Source organism: Aphelocoma coerulescens, chromosome 8, assembly GCF_041296385.1.
Source record: "Aphelocoma coerulescens isolate FSJ_1873_10779 chromosome 8, UR_Acoe_1.0, whole genome shotgun sequence".
NCBI classification, from domain to species: Eukaryota; Metazoa; Chordata; class Aves; order Passeriformes; family Corvidae; genus Aphelocoma; species Aphelocoma coerulescens.
In genome coordinates, this window is record NC_091022.1 from 24,219,994 (window position 1) to 24,239,248 (window position 19,255).

Sequence of the window (19,255 nt, forward strand, 5' to 3'; positions counted from 1 at the left end):
GCAAAGAAAACAGGGAAGCAGCTGAAAAAATAAAGGCGTTGCCATGGCACTGTGCGCGCCAGATCGGAAATTTGGGATGGTGCCGAAGCACAGCCCCGGATGCTTCTCCTGCCCCAGGGTATGAAGAGCCAACAGAGAATGGGGAAAGAAGAGGTGCCAGGAGCCAGAGGGAAGATATCCTCCTGATGGCACCAGGGATAGGCAGTCAGGTACTTGGGAAGAACCAAGGATGCAGCCACATCTGTGTGGTGTGAGGTGAAATGATCTAGCCCTTGCTCCCTGTCTCCTGAGGATGACACGGTGCCAGGCTGCTCAGTGAGATGCCAGCCTCTGCGGATACCCCAGCCCCTTCACCACCTGCAACCCTCCCCAACTGCCAGAAGTATCCAAAAGATGGAGAAATCTACTCAACCAAGGAATGGCCACAAGTTCCCAGAGACTTGGTGTAGCTCCAGCCATGGGGCAGTGACTTTTTTGAGTTGAAAGATGAATAGAGATGAACTGGGCTTTGTTGGGAGAACTGGAAGGTCACACAGCCTCAAAATCAGGATCAGAGGCAATGCCAGTGCCTGCCTCACAACCCTGCATGTACTACTGCCAGACTGAGACCCCCAAACTCATGGCACCTCTGCCCTGTGCCTCTGGTTATCTCCAGCACCAGCTGGCCTGGGGCAGGACAGGTCATGGCCCAGCTCCGTGCCCCTGGCCCTGCAGGCGTGGGCAGGGTGTGAGTGGAGGCAGCAGTCCCTGCCCTATCTGCCAGCCTCTGGGATTAGCTGTGCGCATCGGGAGCAGCTCTAGCAGTGCCTGGGTAAGAGCAGATAGACACAGATAAGGCAACCTGAATCCTGGGGATGGCGAGCCAGCTTCATTAATCCCCGTGCATCCAGGCACTGACGAAGATGCTATCATCCCCTTTCCCTCCCCAGCAGCTTATGTGTGGCTGTCAGTCCTGGCCACGCAAGGACAAAACCCGGCACTTGCTTGGGTGGCCCCTCTCTCCCAGAGCTGCTAAGTGGCTCCCATGGGCACACTGCTGGTACAGGGACACAGCTGGTGCAGGGATGCACAACCTTCACAGTTATAGAGCTGGTACAGCCATCCACAGCCAGTGTGGGAGCCTACAGCCAGTACAGAGAGCTATGGATGGGGCAGGGATGTGCAACCAGGATGGAGACCACCAGTATGAGGAACACAGCCAGGATGGGGACCCAGCTGGCATGGGGACATATGTGGAGGAGCCCTGTAGAGCCCTGGGGTATAGTGATGCTGCAGGACAAAGGATGACCTGCAGTATCACCCACCCCTGTGATGGCTTGGGGTCATCCCCTCATCCCTCCCCAGGCTCTGTCTCTCCAGCTGTAGCAAGCAGGAGGGTTCAGGACTGTGCAGGCAGAAGGAGGGAGGGAAGCACTGCCAAGTCCCTGCTGTGTCCCCATCGTTGGCATGCTGCAGGCTTCTCGGGATGGGTGCAGCACGGCACTCCCCATCCCGTTAGCGCTGGCATGAAAGTGCCGCCGCTGTGGCAGCCGCGCCTGGCCCTGATCTCCACTTCCAGGTAAACAGATGAAACAAGCGGTCAGCTTCCCTCCCCCCAGCATTCCCAGCCACACAGACCCACCATTCAGCCCTGCTGCCCCGCACAAACCTCCAGTGTTTGGGAGAGGGCTCCTGCTCCCGGCGGAGCACTGGGGGGGGACACGTTGCGGTCAGGCAGTTGACACCTGGCCAGGCTGGAGCGGGGCCAGCGGGCGCAGAAAGAGATGCTGTGTTTTGGCCGGATCCTGCTGTGCTGGGGCATGGGCAGAAAGGACCCCTTGTGTGCACAGGACCCAGGGATGCCCCCATGGCTTGGCTGCAGCCAGGGTCCCATGAGGCCGTGGCAGTGGGCACCAGTGGCTCTGTGGAGTTGGATCCCAGAGGGGTGAGGGAGTCAGAGGTAGGGATGCCCTGCTGCCATCCAAAAGATTTGCAAAAAATCACAAAAGCAGCGTGGGGACAATTGACCAGGGGCACATGCAAGCAGTGGCAGAGGCAGCTTTCCCTTGGGCACCACCTTGCCATTTACAGGGATGAGAGAAGAGTGCCAGCTCCCGCCCCTTGGGATCTTCTCCTCCAACCTCCCAACCCTCTCTGCAGACTTTCCTTGGCTGGGAGTCCATCCTGCAGCACATCCTGGGATGCTCTGGCCATGGATGGGGCTCAGAGGGCTGCCCATCCCTCCAGGGAGCCTGACAGCAAGCTGAGCACATCCCTGCCTCAGCCATGATAGTCACTGTGGAGCCAGGCTGAAATGGAGAGGGGAAAGCAGGAGGCAGAGCCTTGATGCTCCAGCATCCCAGCTATTCCTTCTGCTGCCTCCATCATCTAAAAGCAGCCATCAGTGCTGTTGCTGCGAACATTGTCCCCTCCTCCACGCCTGGCACCTTCCTCCCTTGCTGTCCCTGAGAAGGTGGTTTTCCTCCCCAAGGAGTGCAGGGAAAGCGTTTTCCACCACGGCAGATGAAAATGGATTCCAATCCAATTTTACCCTAGTACCACTTCAGTGATTTTGATGGAGCTGCTCTGGATGGGTGCCGGTTGGAGCCAGAGGACAGCTGTCGTAGCTCCATAGACCAGGGGTTTCTTATCTGTGTCACCTTTGATTACTGTAATTGAAATCCTGCTCTGATCTGAGCCATGCCTGAACGTTTCTGCTGCCTGTGCGGCTCTTGGCTCGAACAGCAAAATGACGTTAATAGATTTTAAAGCCAGGCAAGGCCTGTAAGAGCATTTCTGCCTGACCTCCCGGATAGCAGCCGACAACCACCGCTTACCCCAGTCCCGCGCTCTGCTGCTGGCACAGCCCTGTCATCCCCCTGTGACTCATTTTCCCTCCTGGAAGCACAAATCCTGCCTTTCCCCAGAGCTGCTTGTGTGTCTGCATCGGGTAGCCTGCCTCCTCCCACCCCTTTGGAGCAGAGCCGGCGTGCTCTCAAGGGAGGCAGAGTCCAGGGGTGCTGGTGGGATCACAGAGGGATCAGCTTCCCTACTCCAGCATGAAATTCCCCATGGGAAGTATTGCCCTTTTCTGGCATCTCCTGGCCAAAAGGGCAGCACGGGGACGTGCTGCTGCCCACCTGGTGCCAGGCAGGAGGCAGGGGATGGAAATGCCACTGCACAGTAGAGGATGCTCCTGGCTTTGGTGCCAAGCTGGACCGGCGGTGGCTGGCACTTTGTCACCCTCCCCATTTTCTTTTGTGAAGCTGCCCGTGGTGTTTAGCCAGAGCCACTGCAGCAGAAAGGGTGACGCCAGCCCAGACAGTGTCTGAGGGCAGGAGCCGGGAGGACACACACACTGGCACACACATTCCCACAGCCTGGCTTGGCGAGCAGCTGGCACAGGGAGTGAGCCAGCCCTGACTGGGGTGGGACAGCAAAGCTGGTGGTTCCCTGCAGGTTGGGGAGGTTTTGCTCAGCCAGTCTGGCCTCCAGGAGCTGCCCTCTGGAACAGGCAGAGGTGCCCCAGGTTCAAAGCTCCATGCTAAAAGCCCTGCTGATCCTGAGGACCAAACCCTGCCCGTGCCAGACAATCACCCTGAACCCCCAGGTTTTTCACGCTGGCAGCTTTCATGACCATACAGCCTAGAGCTGGCCAGTGAGTGCTGACACAGCAACCTGGGCTGGCACCAATGACCGTCTGACAGAGCCATCCCAACGCTTCATGTGCTGGCCAAAGGGAGAGGAGGCTGGCCAGACAGCAGGGCACTCCAGCACCCCACTGCCGGCACACAGAGTCTCCCTCTGGATCCTGGCTGGCTGAGCAGCAGCATTTCCTCTCATGCTGGCAGGTCATGGGCTGGCGGCACACACAATACTTGGGGTTATCCAGGCCTTATCAGCTCTGGCCACGCAGTGCGGGCAGGAAAAGGGTTTCAATCCCAGCCGAGCCCTGTTTCCGTCAGGAGCTGTTCCCTCTGTCACGGGGGAGGGCTGGATCATGCTGTGCTTTTGACACTGAGTCCAGTGAAGCTGGGCTGTGGGGAGAGCAGGATCATAGGGCTCTCATGCTGTACCCCAAAAGCATTGCCAGGGTGTCTCCTTGTGCCAGGAAAGCTGACTGACTCCGAGCAATGCAGCTGTTCCTGCCCCAACTTTACACAGCAGAGCTGGTGAGTCCCAGGAAAGGGGCTGCCATTAGGACATGCAGCAGAGGTCTGGGCAGGCTGGGACATGTCTTGCTGGGGGTCACTGCTCCCCACCCCAGGGGGGCATCCCAGAGCTCTGGCATGCCAGGAAAACGCCTGCTCAGAGTTGTATAGGCAACCTGAGAAATTCCACAGCAAACGTCACCGCTGCCAACCATGGTGGGGGGGAACTGAGGCATGAGGAGATAACATCCTTCTCAGGGCTGCCCCAGCCTTTTAACGCTGACTGGAGGAAGAGGACTGGGGCACAGGATGTCTCCTAGATCAAAATCACAGGATCAGGGAATGCCTGGCCCCTGCTCCTCCAAACCCTGCAGCAGCACACCAGGGGTGGAAAGTGGAGCTGGCGGAGGCGCTGGCAAAGGCTGGGCTTGCTGTGGTCCCCTCCCGTTCCATGATTAATTGAACACAGGCTAAAATTAGCTGCGGAGGCAGCACCCCTGGGGTCTCCCAGCAGCATCCCACTGCCCGCCAGCTGCCTGCAAGTGGGTCAGGCAGCAGCTCCCTCCCAGCTGGGCTCCCTGGGTGCTTGGGGGACCCCCATGCTCTGCTGAAGGTGGGAGCATTGCTCCTGGCTCCATAGCCCAGCTTCGCACCTCTTGCCTCCCTGCTCCTGCCCTTCTTGGAGGCTTTTCCCTCTCTGGATTCACCAGGCAGGGCTGCGTTGTGAGGAGCAGCTGGGAAGGCACAAGGCTGCCTTTTGGGATGGCGGGAGTGTGGATCCCCGTCATGTTCCTCCCCATGCCTTCAGGGATCTGTTATTTTTAGCTGCTCTCCCTACCTCATGTTGCTAGCTCGGCTCTGGCTCTTTTCCCTCCCCTTCCCCGGCGTTAATTTGTTTTCTCTGTATTATTTGCAGATTCGGGGAGGCAGAACGAGGTGTTTTGGCACAGGGGACCACTCAGCCATGGCTTCTTCATGCTGCTCTCCACACAGGGTTTTTGGTTGGGTTTTTTTCCTGGCTATTTTTAACCTACACCGACAGCTACAAGGGGATGAAACACCGAGAGGTAACACAAATTTGAAGTTCCCTGTGGCCAGTGTGCCAGGCCAGGTGGTGGATGCTCATGGCTGTGCAGGGATGCTCCCATGGAGGCAGGGCAGCACCTGGACATAGCTCCCAGCTGCACACTCTGTGCTGGACGACATACCGAGCCCCCTGCTCCCTCCTGACCCCCAGTACATCCGAGTCTGCGACTGCCACCGTGCCACACAAGCTGGGGAGAGCGGGAGGCTGGGCTTTTCCCTTGGATCCAGAAGAAAGCAAACAGGGAAAAAGTTAATTAAAAACTTCAAAGCCAGATCTTTCTAATTTGGCTTAACACGGCAGCCCTGCTCAGCATCGATGCTGTCCCCGAGGTGCCTGCGTGGAGCTCGGGCTGGGAAGTGCCCAGAGTGTCACATCACAGGATGTTCATGGGATTGTCACCCACCACTGGAGCCCTGCTGAGCACTGGGGTATGGGCTGCCACAGAGCTGGGCTCGGGGCAGGGCATGTGGGGACCTACCTTCCCAGGGACTGCATTTTCAAGCCACTGGAAGGGTGATTCCATGGGATGCTGTGCTTCAGTTTCCCCATGGCCCAGGGCTGCCAAACCCGCTTGTTGGGAAGGTGTTTTCAAGGCACCTGGGATAGTGCTGATCCCCATCTCCTGGCATGATACCACTGCCCCAAGTGAAGCAGGGCAGGGCTGGGGGTCCTGGGGGGAACCAGGGCCTGTCTGCCTCAGCAGGGTCCAACAAAACAGAAGGGGACCCTGGCACCGCTCGTCCTGTCCCCTCCCGCCACTGCTCTGAAGGAGGAAGGGGACATCTTCCTTGCCCAGTTCTCACTCCTTTCTCCAAAAGGAGCCAAAAATCCTCTCATTTTTTCCAGAAAGCTACGTCACAGGACAGCGATGCTCCTGCCCAAGCGCTCTGCCGCCTTACTCTGCCTCCTGCCCCCACTTTCGGGTGTTTTTGGTGGTGAGTTGAGGGTTTTTTTCAGAACTTTGGGCTGCATGGTAAGTAAAGGCATCCTGCTGTCTGAGGGCTAACGGCTTGTTGGAGAGATAATAAAGCAAAGGGGAGTAAATTAAAGTGACTATAAATAGCACCAGGAGAGGAAAAGGAGATGAAGTCATCTTCCTTCAGCTGAGCTGGTATTTGCATCACTTCTTCCCTTTGCCTTCCCCTGCCCCCTCACCCTGCTCGGGAAACAGTCTTTCCCAGACACTGGGATCCTGCTGTGGGCTCTGTATGCCCCCCTGGGCCCCCCCGGGGTGCTGGAGAGCACAGCAAGGTGGCCTGAATGCACTTGGCCCCAGGCTCCATCCCAGCTTCGGCATGGATCTGTGGCATGGCCCTGTGCAAACCAGTGCATGGCCCTGTGCAAACCAGTGCCTCCAGCATGACCCCAGTGCTGCATCCCAGGAATAACTTTCAGGAGCCAGCACAGACCCATTTTCTCCTTCGCAGCACAGCTAAAGAGACCCCCAGGAGCAGTGCCCAGAGGAAGGGATGCTGCAAACTCAACAACAGCAAGTTCACCCAGAGAAGCCCCTCCAGGAACCAAATTCCATAACTGACGTTTTTATTCTTTAAGATTTTAACATCCAAGACTCAAAGAGTCCCACATCAGTCCCAGGATGCATGGGAGAGGAAGGATCCTGGCCCTGCAGGAGCCTCCCTGGAGTTAGCAGACAGCTTCAGATCTCTCCCCAAACCTCTCCCTGCTGAGGAGGCCACTGTCCCTGCAGCCCCAAGCAGCCCCAAGCCCCCCAGCTGCCCCCTCACATGAGGTATATTTACATCTGAGTCAGAATGAGGTCACACCACGGTTTCCTTATGTCAGCTCCCGACTCCTATTCCTGTGCTATGCGCACACAGCCGCCGTGTTATTGCAGGGTATTTATAGCTATTTTACATGTATAATTATAAAACCACAACTCCACACATGCACCAAAATAATCCCGGTGCCGGGATGCAGGGAGTGGGGCCAGGGTGGTGGGAGCAGGACCAGGGCATGGGCCGCACCGCTAATAATAATTCTTTGCACTTTATATATAGCCCCTTTCATCTGCAGCTCTCAAAATCGCTTTGCAGGCATTTAATTAAGCTTCCCAACATCCTAATGTGATGACAGCCGAGTAATAATATCCTCACTTTTAGGTACAAAGAGAGGGGTGGTGGCAGGACTTGCCTGAAGTCCCACAGCGAGTCCCGGTGTCCTGTTTCCTGCCCCACACTTGCGGGATGCCCATGGGGGAGATTTTGACTCAGAAAGGGGATGAGGCCCTCAGGATCCTGCCCAAACCCTCTCCTCAGTTTGGGGTGGTGACAACCAATGACAGTACAAAGTCTGGGGATGGCAGCAGTGACGCCGGGGTCTGCTGGGCTGCAGCTGCCCATCAGCTGGATCAGCAGGTGGAAGAGACAGATGTATCCTGACAAACTCATGGGTGAGAGCTTGGAGGAGAGCAATAAATGAGATGACAGGTCTGAAAGGGCTGATTTATGAGGAATATTAGGAGTCGTAATCCTGCCTGGCCTGGCCATCCCCCAGGGAGGCAGGGTGGTGACAAGGACCCAGAGACATCACAAACCAACAGGATTCACTGGGGACAGTGCCAACATATCTCCAAGCAGAAGGGCTGGAAGCAATTGTGCCTCTCAGGCATCTGGGCAGCTTGGTGTGGGGAAACACACGGGTCTCAGTGACAACCTGGAGATGGAATCCCACAAGGATGGGTCTCTGTGGTCCTCAAGGTCTGAGGTTTGTGCTCCTCTGAGCACCCTCTCTCCCCCCCATGTACATCCCTGCTAGGATGGACCACTTCCCCCCATCCTTGGAGTGCTGCAGAGGGCACAAGGAGCACATGCTTCAGTTTTGGACACCGATGGGATCACAAGCTGCCACCCAGTAATGAAAGGGGCAGGACTGCAGCCCTGGGGGTGAGGCTCATTAACATCTGCAGAAAAAGCCACTCTCGTGGCTGCTGTCCATGCACGGAGAGGTGGGGGGCAAGTACCTGTCCTCGTCCCCACCCTGGGGATGCCCTGTGGGGGAGGCAGCAGTGGGTACAGCGTGATTCTGCACATGTGGGGACTAAATGCAAGTCAAAAATAATAACCCCTGTCTGGATCCCGTAGCAAGTACCATCCTGCCATTTTATGGTCACGCTGCTATTTTTTTCCTCCCAGATTATATTCAGATCCCTGCTCACTGAAACAAGCTGCACACGAGCCCCCTCTCAAGAGCCTCCAAATCATACCAAGCCCCCAAGATAGGGGAGCAGAACCTGTTTGCATCACAAACCCAGGGACCAGAGCAAAATGGCAGAGACATGAAGCCAGAAAACAGCTGCAGACCTGAGGGGCTGCAAAGAAATGCCCCCAAATCAGTGTCTCTGAGGAGAAAGGAGAGAGGGAAATGGGACAGGAAGCCAGCAGAGCCTGGGCACTGCCACAGGGACACAAGCGCCTTCTTGTCACTGTACCAGCCACCAAAACTGCCCCATGACCTGCTGCTATCACTGCTCTGAATGTCACACTCACTGTCCCCCCTCTGCCACCAGCCAGACATCTCTTACCAGGAGCTGTCGGCAGCTCTGCCACCTCACTGGCCATGATGAAGGACTCGAGGATCCTTGCACGGAGCTCAGGGCCTGCCTCGGTGCTGTGAGGAAAAGGAGAGGTGTGTGAGGATGCCAGCAGTTCAACCTCCCTGGAGATCCCCAACTCCCCAGGACAGCAGCCAGCTACCCCAATGGATCTGCTGTGGGACTGAGGCAATGCTGTGAACCTCAGTCTCATGTGTGCATCATGCCTGGTCACTTTGGGAACGGGTGTGATGTCTGAGCATCACAGCGGGAATGGAAGCTTCCAGATCTGGCCTCCCCCTTTGGAGAACCCTGTGGCTGGGGCACTGGTGGGCTGTCATACAGCAAAACCAGCTTGGTTGGGACCAGCGTGTCCATGGGCACCCTCCTGTCACCCGCCCTGTCCTGTGCACGGCAGGGGACCTCACCTGGCCGCCGCAGGGCGGAGCAGCAGCTCCCCGAAGAGCTCCCCGAGGAGCCGGGGTGACAGGCGGCTGCGGTGGCTGCCCTGGCAGAGGCGGCAGAAGTGGCGGGCGAGCTGGCGCAGGAGCAGCGCCTGCGGCTGTGGCAGGGCTGGGGGGGCCAGCAGGGCTCTGGCTCTCTGGCCACACTCCTCCAGGCCTGGGGTCTCTGTAGCAGAGGGGACACAGGAGAAAAATTATCAGTTTGGGAAGTTGGGGCATCCTCTTGCCTCTCACAGGAGCCCAGCACCTACCAACACACAGGGCATGAGCTGTGGCAGTTGTCTACTCCCCCCAGAGACCCCAAAAAAACCTGACCTCAACCTCTGCCACCACGATTTCTTTGCAGCCCATCCCTTCCCAGACAGGCTGTGGGACTCATGGATATCCCAGGGTGGGCAGAGGTGATTTCTTCAGGGTCTTGACCATCTCTTTCTGGGGTTTGCCTGCCCCATTTACCCATTCACACCACCACCCCAGATCAAGTTGTCAAGTACCTTTAGCACATTCCCCCTCTCAGCACACCCAGGGAGGGAGCTCAGAGGGCTGAGCTGCTCACCTGCTAGGGGCTGCACCTCAAAATTCCTCACTGCTGCTGAGATGGAGAAGAGCGAGAGCCCTGCCCTGATGCAGAGCAAAGCCGTTGTAAAGGCAGAGCAAAGCAGAGGTGGGGAAATGGGCACCAGCTGGAAGATCAGCTGAATTTAAAGGCTCAGCCCTACCCTGCAGAAACAGCAAGCTGGGAGGGAAAAGGCTTTTTAGGACGAAAACATAATTTGCACCTGGGCTGCAGGACCCTCACTGCACCCCCACACCGTGGTCTCACACCCCATGAAACACAGCACAGGGAGGGCTGACTGGGGTACAGCTGCTTCCAGTGATACTCAGATTGCCCATATGAATAAAATGAGGCACTAAATAGCACTGCACATCACAGAGGTGCTGCCAAAGCCACTGTCACGGGTGCCCCGAGCAGCCCATGAGTTCCCACCATGTCCCCGGTGCCCTCTGGCAGCCTTGGCAGGGGCTGCCCAGTCTTGTGAGCTGTGAGCTCAGCGCCCTGGGACTGCGATCCTGGCACAGGAAACAGCCACTCTCCAGCCATCCTCCATTCCTGCCTTGTCCCAGCCCTTTCATCTGCTGGGGACAGGGAGGTCCCCAGGGCTGGGTTGCTCTCAGCCGGCTTCAAAGCCCGGCTCGGCTGGGGGCTGACTCAGCTCCCCGCGGCTCTTTGCACCAGGACTGATGCTTGGCCAGTGCCCAGCCAGCTCCCAACATCCATCCTTGGAGCCAGGGTGCACGAGAGCCGGAGGGGCAGGGGCCTGGGATCCCCTCCAAAGCAGGTCTGCAACCCAGCCGCGTTGGCAATGGGGTGCTGGTGAGCCCTCGTATCCAACAAGCTGCTCCTGAGGGATGTTTAGCTTTGTGCCAGGCCTCCCCTGCCACAATTCCTGCTTTTTTTGCACCTAGAGGATCCTGCAGGAGAAGGCTCACAGCCAAAGTGGGAATTTGGGGATGTTTTCCCCCTCCTTTTGAAGGTGGTCATCGTGCTGCTTTCTCAGCTCTCAGCCTCAAGCAGGGCAGAGGAGCCTTGCAGGGCAGGCTGCCAAAACCCAGCACCGTCTCCTCAAAGACTTATATTTTAATTTTTTCTTTTAAGCCCCAGAGAAATCCTCTTCCTATTGGTTTCTCCCCCGTTCTGCCCCCTCCTCCTCCTGCCCCTGTTGTGCCAGGAGCAGAGCCCGCTGCAGCACAGGCTGCAGGGAAAGGCGCTTCCCTTTGAAGTTGCTTAACGAGGCAACCCAGCTAATTGCTTCCTAATTGCATTTTTATCCTTGGAAGGGAGGCAGCCTTTGATTTCTCCTCTGACGGGTGAGGGGAAGGCAGCTTCTCTGTGCCATCAGCCCCAGGGGTATTTCTTCTGGCTCTGTGTCTCAGCGCAGGGTAGGGAGGATGGGGTGTGAGTTATCCCTCACCTTCTCTGTGCGTCCCTTCTGCCTCGCTGGAGGCCACAAAGAGCCCGTGGCCTTTTCCCATCAAGACATGGTAGGAAAAGGCCATGCTGGTCTGGCCACGGGTGATCTTTTAGTGCCTCTTAAGGCAGCCAAGAACGTGATCTGCCCAAGCACTAATCTGGCTTAGGATGGGGAGGTGACGCTCAGGCATGGAGGATACTGCAGCAACTGGCAGCGAGATGAGAGCTGCTGTGGAAGGAGAAGAAATCCTGGTTTCACAGGCAGCAAGAGGTTCAGGTCCTGCCTAACACAGTGGGCAAGGGTTTCCTGTGCACCTGGTGATGCCCATGGGGCCTCAGGCTGGGAGAGGCAGAGAGACTCTGTGAGGACTCACTTGAAGTGGGTTCTGGTCCAGGCTCACTGTTGGGATGGACCGTGGGCTCTGCTGACCTGGGTGTGAGCCCTACTCTGTTTGTTTGAAAAGAAATCAAATAGAACTAAAACCCTGATGGTCTCATACATTTGCACAGAAGCACAAAAGCTTGCAGGGATCTAAAGACACTTCCTAATGGCACTAAGCTGAAAAAGCTAAGAATTTTCTGTGCCCATATAAAGCCAGGAGTTAATGAGATTACAGGAAAAAATTCCCAGGCAGCAGAGCCAAAATATTATAATAACGCTTTCTTCTGGGGCCAGCATCACCCAGTCTTGGCAACTGCCCATCCTGGCACTGCAGAGGGAGAAGGCCCCACTGTGGTGGGGCAAAGCAGCCCCCTGGATGTCCCCTTCTTTCCCAGAGAAGGGAAAGCATCTCCCAAACACTGCTGTGCTGCTCTGGCACAGGTGATGTTCCCAATGACCCTTCTCAGGATCTGCCCTTGGTGCAGCACTGGGCAGGGGATGGGGTCAGAGACACCCTGGAGATGCTGGGAAACCTTTCTAGGGGCTTCCCAAAACTTCTCCAGCCCCACAGAGGGTCCCAAGTGTAGGGGGAGCCCATGTGTGCTTACCTTGAGCCATGTGCACCAAGTCGCTGTAGAGAGCTGGAGGGATGAGGGGCATGGGGAGCTCCTGGAGGTACCACTTCAGGGCATCTGCCAGCGTCTGGGCCTCGTACAGGTTCATGTCCACAGCTGAGGCATCTGCAGGGAGAGAGACAGAGGGAACCCTGAGCCTGTGGTTCTTCCCCTCTGGCACAGAGCTCGGAGCTCTTCCATCCCTGTGGGCCTTTCTCCGGACATGGAGGATTTCTTCGCCCATGCCCCCATCTCTGCAGTGTGACAGTGCATGATTTCACTGCCACCACTCCCCCAGCAAATATTCCTGTCCCAATTTCCACTGACCCTGAGTTCCACGTGCCCAAGGAGAGCACGAGGCAGCATCTCTGCTTTGTGTGAACTCTACATCCAGTGCATGGGACAGGGAGTCTCACCATCCCACTGGGCTCCCACTGCAGAGTAGGACACATGGGAAGGACTGAGCAACTGCTCCAGGAACCTTCCAGTTATCAGGGCTGGGTGCCCTGTGCCAATCCCAGCCCGGCAGGAACTGCTTGGAAAATGCATCCATGGAATGGGGTTATGGTTCCCGGGCAATTCAAGTTGCTGAAGGCCCATGTGACCCCCAGTGATCCTGAAATTCTGTGAATGTGCCCCAATTGGCATCACTTCTCCCAGCCCTGAGAGGCGGCTGCCCTGGGGAGGTGCTGAAGGATGCTCCAGGAATGGGGGAAAGCACACAGGGGGTCTGAGGCCACACAGCCGGGGCTCAGGGGTCCTGGGCTCAGGACAGAGGCAGTGCTAGGAGCAGAAAAGTCTCACAGTCTGTCAGGAGACAGAGGGTGGGATGTGTCTGTCTGAGCCCCACGGCCAGGCCAGCACAGGAACATTGCTTCACCATGGTCCAGGGGGAAGAACCCTTTCAGCATCCTTTGGTATTGCCTCATGTGTTTGTCTTGGAGGTCTCCCATCCTGGCTGGGCTGGGTGGTGGCTGTCTGGACGGTGATGGTGCCTTTTGCAAAGATCTGAAGGTTTCAAAATCTGGCTTTGATTCAAACTGGACCCAAATGCAATGTTTTGAAATTCTCCTTGTAGGAGAATTTGGAGGGTGAGGGGTACGGGGGGTTGGGAATAATAACAAAGATGAAGATATTTGGAATGGTTTGAAATGGTTAATTTAAAAAAAGAAAATCAAATTTGTCATTTTCTTAAAGGTGCTGTGTCAGGCCCCAAATGGCCTGGAGTGACAGAGAAGACAGTGGGCTTGCCTTGCTCTGAGCCCACTGCCACTCCCCTTGCTGGGTCCTTACCCCCAGATGCAGTTTTACTGAAATTGGTGCCATTTTGGAAGATGCTCCATCTCCCAGCCCAGCATTTTCCAGAAGAAAATGTTGCGAGTCTCCAACCATTCCAGCTGTGCTTCCTTCTGGGGCAATAAACCGAAAAGAGGGGAGAAACGCTATTTCCTGGGACAAGGCTTTGGAGACACGCATTCAGCAGGGCTGGGATGGGGAACAGCTGGGAAAAGCTGGTTTGGAGCATCTCGACCTTGATCTCCTCTCGTTGGAGTGTCCCTGCTGTGGGCCAGGCAGCCTGGGAGCCTGCGAGCCTGTGAGCCTGCCTGCCTGCCTGCCTGCGTGGGAACACGAAGCTGCAGTGGGTCCCTTATGGCCAGTGCCTTCCATTTGGCTCCCAGATGGAGAGAAAATAGATTGGCCAATGCCCGAAGCAAAGCCTTTAACCCAGCCGTGGGAGACGCTACCTCATTGTCAGGAGCAAGCACCCGGCCGGCTGGGAACTGTGTCCCGGGGCAGAGTGGGGACAGCCAGGACAGATGCCACCACACTGGGGTAGGCAGCCATCCAGCGTGGCCAAACGTGACCCAGGGCAAATGGGGTGCTGCCTTTCTGGCACCCCACAAAGTCCCAGCATTGCCCCATTGGCGTCCTCGAGGTGGGCAGGGCTGTGCCAGCTGCACCCCGGCCCCATTCTGGTCTGTGCTCATGCTCTCATCTTCCAGCCACACTTTGGGACCTTCCTGGCTGGCCAAAAGGGTTATTTCTGCCAGGCTTTGGCGGGGATGACAGCAGTTCCCCATTTTTCCTAGCACCTGCCCTGGAGATGTGATCTGGCAGGTTGTCTCGAGCTGGGCAGGTGTAGGACAGTGGGGTCAGGGATCCCACATGATGCTCCAACACCTGTCTTGGGCTGAATACTCACAGTGCATGGCTCAAACCCAGGGATGCTGCTGGGGGGTCCCGAGGTCTCATTGCATTGCAGAGAGCTTTTCCCATCAGTGGAATGCACCGAGTAAACCCCAAAGCCCTTCCCACCCGCCACGAAGGTTTCTGCAGGGACCTGTCACTCGCCTTAAGGATGCTGGCACGGATTGAGGAGAGCAGCCACAAGCTGTTCCTGCGCAGGGAAGGGGCCGCTGCCGGGCTCTGGCCCCAGGCGATCAGCCCCGGGCTCCACCGTGGCCTAATTAGCTTGTCTGCCTCGTTAGGCAAGAGCCTGGGGGGGTGTTCAAAGGGAAGGCTCAGCCGGTTTCAAAGAAGACTCAAAAACATCTTTACACCCAGAGAGAGGCGTGATGGGGAGACCAGGGGGATTCACACCTCGCTGACGGGGACTGATTGCTGATGGCACCATTCTCCGTGGCACGTCGACTAGAAATAGCCATTAGCCTGTTGTCCCCATCCTCCTGGAAATGCAGCGGCATCCTCCTGCCCCAAGAGCTGCCTCGGTGAGCTGGGGTCTCCATCAGGCTGAGAGCACAACCGGGGGATGCTCCGAGCTGTTCAGCTCAGGGAGGCTCAGCCAGCAGCTGGGGAAGGGTTAACCCCGGAGCCTTCCCAGACAATTACCGCCGGCCTGACCCCACGGATGCTGCTCTCTTCTTATCTGAGGGAGATGATAACCAGCTATAAGAAGTTAATGAAGCTGCAGGATGAGTCAATGCTCTCCTGCTGCTCTCCAGATGTTCCCATCCTATCCCCAGGGGAATGATGGAGGAATGACGGAGGGATTCCATCTGCCTGCCATATACAGAAGGAAAACACCCCAAAACCCCAACCTCGACCCCATACCAACCCCCTCCAGCACACAACCTGCTTGCTGACCTGCTGGCAGAGCAAGCATCTGGGGACCAGCGGAGACCATGCCTTGCCCGTGGAAGGGTGAAAAGCAGGAATAAATTTGGGACTGGGGACAGGGTGCGTGGGCTGACCACTGGCCCAGAGGGAAAGACTCCCAGCCTCCTCCCACTGGGATTCCAGAGCCCACATCCCAGCGGAGGCAGAAAGGTGCTGGAGCTTTGGGCTGAGTCAGGCTGGGCAGGAAACTCCAGGACCTCTCCCGCAGCTGCAGCCAGCCGGGGAGGCGTGAGTAAGCCCAGGGTTTCGGTAAACGCGGAGGATGTTTGGCCAGGAGGGCTTGTGGGGGAGGTGGGGGTTGTTTTGAAGGACAGGCTCGAGCGGGTCCTGGTAACCAGCTGTCCCCTGCGTGTGGCCACAGGTGACGGCTGCTCCCACACCCCTGAGCAGCTCGTGGGTGACAGGATGAGGATGCCCGGCCCCCAGGGCCCCTCTCCCAGCAGGGAGTCCAAGAGGCTGAGCTGGACCTTGGCCACCGAGCGCTGCTGCAGCGAGATTCTCTCAGGTGCGTGGTCCCTGTGACAGAGGGGCACCCAAACCACCCTGGGGCTGACTGAAATACTAACTTGGGAGTTTCCCTACTCCTTCCAGACCTTTCAGTTTTAATTGTAATGCGTGCTAGAGAGATGTTCTTGCTGTCCAGTCGTGGGCTGTACGTTCCCGTCCGCACGGATGCCGCCTGTCTGAGGACCTGACCAGGCATTCAGGCTCCTGGGCATCTCACAGGGAGGGTTTAACAGGGAAACTGTGCACCAAATCAGGGAATATTTCCCAGCTTTGTCTCAGCATCATTGTAAAATCTCCCAGCGAGCCTGCTGATACCTTGTGCTGGGGACTTGACAGCTGCCAGGACACCCCCAGCCCATGCACAGGGGCTCCTGGCAGCCCCAAACACTCTCCCAGCTGGGTTTCACCTCACCATACCCTTGGCTTTTACTCAGCCAGGGTAGGGGCACTGGGATCCCCTTTGAGGGTGCTCACTGAGGCTGTCTTCCCCCATTTCACCTTCCCTAAGGCAATCCCCTTCCTCAGTTTTCCCAGCAGCAATGGGAGGGGATGGCAAAAACTCACCCCCAGTTCTCCCTGATGGGTCTGCCAGGGATGTCTCTGCCGCTGCCGTTTATTTACCCTTCTTTCATCACCACCAAATATAAGAGATGAGCTCATGCCTCTCGCCAGGCTCTGACGACACGGGGTTTATTTCCACTGCAGGTATAAATAAAAAGCAGTGCCGCAGGCACCGGGGCGCCTCGGGAGGAAAGTCATCCTGGTGGGGTGAGCTCTGCCAGGGGAAACCGGAGCCCCTGGGGGCCTCCGACCCCCTGTGGCATCCCAGGCATGAGGACGGGGATGCGCTCCTTCCCTGTGCATCCACACCGTCGTGATGGGGGGAGCGGCGTGAGGCTCCCCGAGCTGCTCCTCGCTCCCCGACCCTTTCTGCCTAGCAGCAGCTCCTGGCAGCCCCATTGAAGCCCCGGGACCCACCATCGCTCGCTAATCCCCACCGAGACCTGACCTAATTCCCGGGCACGTGAGCGTGTCTCCAGGCAGACTGCTCCGCGCCCGGGCCCGGATCAAAGCGCGCAGGATGGCAGCGCAGCCCGGCACGCCCGGAGACACCGGCTCCAATCCGCCTCTCGCTGCCGACGCGCTCTCCCTGGCACCCGAGCTGCAGCCGGCTCCTGCCCGGCCCTGACAACAGCGCAGCCTTTTCCCATTGCTGCGCTTGTATCTGGGGAAGGGTCTCGGTGTTTACGCCTGCAGCTGGACTCCAGAGCTCCGATCAGAGCGGGGGTTATCCAAAGTGCGGGGGAGGTTTCAGTGCTTCGCCGCCATCCCGGGTGGGCTCAGGCCCATCTGAGCCGTAGGGAGCACGCACGGAGCTTTGGGGTGAGGGCCCTGCAAGGTCTCTGTGCGCTGTCCCCCAGCAGGGAGGAGGGATGAGGATGCAGACCTTCCCTACTCAGCGGTGGCAAAGCGCTGCCCGGCCATTACACACAACACTTTGCAGCCATTCCCAAGCCAAACCTCCCCCAGCTCGGGTCCCTCAGCTCCGAAGGGCTCCCGCGCCCACCAGCCCACCCACAGCTCTGCTGCTATCGCCCAGAGAGAGGATGTCCCAAGTTTCCAGCAGCAGCCATGAGAAGGCTGCCTGCCACGTCCCGGGGGGAGAGGGGCAGGGACAGGACCCTGAGCAAGCTTGGGGGGGAGAAGACATCAGGTCTGGGCACTGAAGGGGCTTATACACCTCATGTCCCCAGGCACTGTGGACTTAGCAGGTAATTTGCCCCACCCCTTGAGCTCCAAACAGCCCCTGAGCTGCACACAGGGGACAGCAGGAGTGCTGGGAGCTGGAAACTCTTGGGGTCAGTGTGTGGCCCCATGCCACAGAAATACCCCAGAGCATGAAGCAGCCCCCAGCCAGGCACTGCAGGGGGTGTTGGGGGCAGCAGGGTAAAACTGCTTTATTTCTCTCTTTTGGCCCGTACTCTTTCCCTGACGCTGCAGCAGGGCTCCTGGCTGGCTGATCACTTCCCACCCTTTGGTGAGCTCCCCTCAGAGCCCCGTGGAGCTGCACCTTTTCTTTAAGTCCCTTTTTGGTGCCACCATGTGACTCTGATTCTCATGTTCAGTGATGGTGCACGCCTCTCTTGCCTCTCTTAGTTGTTCTTGCACCATCCATCATGGAAATATCAATTTTGGTGCACAGGATCTAGACAGCAGCCAGATGCCACTGACCTGCAGAATGTCACCAGTGCCAGGGTGGGGACAGGCTCAGCTCAGGCTGTAGAGCCATTTGGGACCACTCTGTCCAATGCTGCCATGAGGATGGGAAACCTTCATCCCTAACATGGCTGATGTCCAGCTCAGGGGCTGCCCACAGGTGAGATCCCTCATGGGTAAGGGCTCTAAGAGGGCCAGGGATGGGGAAAGGGTGCAATCAGCACAACTCAGATGAGTGCCTGTGCTGCCAGCTCTGGGGACACAGTGGCCATGGGCTCCTGGGAACTGCCAGGGTTGCTCTGACTTGCATGGTTCCTTGTCTCCCAAGATCCTCCTCTTCCTCCCCACTGGAAGTTCGGATGCTCTTTCAGTGCAGGAGACATGCCTAGTTCTCTGACACGTTGAGATTTGGGGGTTAGAAAACCAACATCTCAACTTTTCCAGCCCTTGTTCCTTTTCCCTTGCACTCTCTATCAGTTTTCCTGCCACCACTGCCAAACACCACCGTGATTTGGGAATTCACAGGGAAGCTGAAACCCCCGGTGAGAACCCGGTTTTCTCCCCAGCGAGCTGTGGTTTGGTTCCAGCCACCACCAACCCCAGCTCCGATTTCTCCCCATTGCCCAGGATGAAGCTTGGCTTTTGCAGGCAGACTGCTGGCAGAGATGGGATGCTGGAGGGTCGAACCACCAGGAGCATGGGAGGAAGGGAAATGTGACTCTTGCCTCTGTCTTCTCACACATGGGGCAAGTGAACTCCAATATTCTGGCAGGGAAGTTTTACTCCACCAAATGCGATGAAAGGGCTTGTCTGGGAGCCAAAGCAGAGCTGCTCTCCTGCCCTCCCCAGCCCAATACGGGCTCCAGCAGGGTCCTGGGGAAGCACCACAGGATCTGTGGTCTGCAGGAGGTTGCAGTAGGAGCGGGCTGCCAAGCTTGGCCTCTGCTGGGATGCTTGACCCTGGCAGGAACGTCATTCCCATCTTGTTGCAGAGCATCCCTCTGGCAGGGCTGAGCATCAGCCCCTTCAGCAGAGAGCTAGTAAGTGTGAGACTTGTCCTACCCCCTGCAGCTCTGGGGAGCTCTGACTTTGCCCAGCTCAGTGTTGCCAAGCACATGGGGCAGCCCCCTGAGGTGCCCAGTTAAAGATTTCGGTCCCAGAGGAGATGTGGGCTTGGGAGTATCAAGTCTCCCG

At 57.4% G+C, this 19,255-nt stretch overlaps 1 protein-coding gene across 2 annotated transcripts in view; it reads right to left on the reverse strand.

Annotated features, from left to right (window-relative positions):
• PIK3R3 (phosphoinositide-3-kinase regulatory subunit 3) overlaps positions 1-19,255 on the reverse strand; it is a 73,104-nt gene that overhangs the window by 47,706 nt on the left and 6,143 nt on the right. For both annotated transcript variants that reach the window (XM_069023308.1, XM_069023309.1), the window contains 3 exons: positions 12,194-12,325; positions 9,196-9,397; positions 8,759-8,844 (listed from right to left, as the gene is read on the reverse strand). In XM_069023308.1, the coding sequence (XP_068879409.1) occupies positions 8,759-8,844; positions 9,196-9,397; positions 12,194-12,325 (420 nt within the window). The remainder of the gene's footprint in view (positions 1-8,758; positions 8,845-9,195; positions 9,398-12,193; positions 12,326-19,255) is intronic.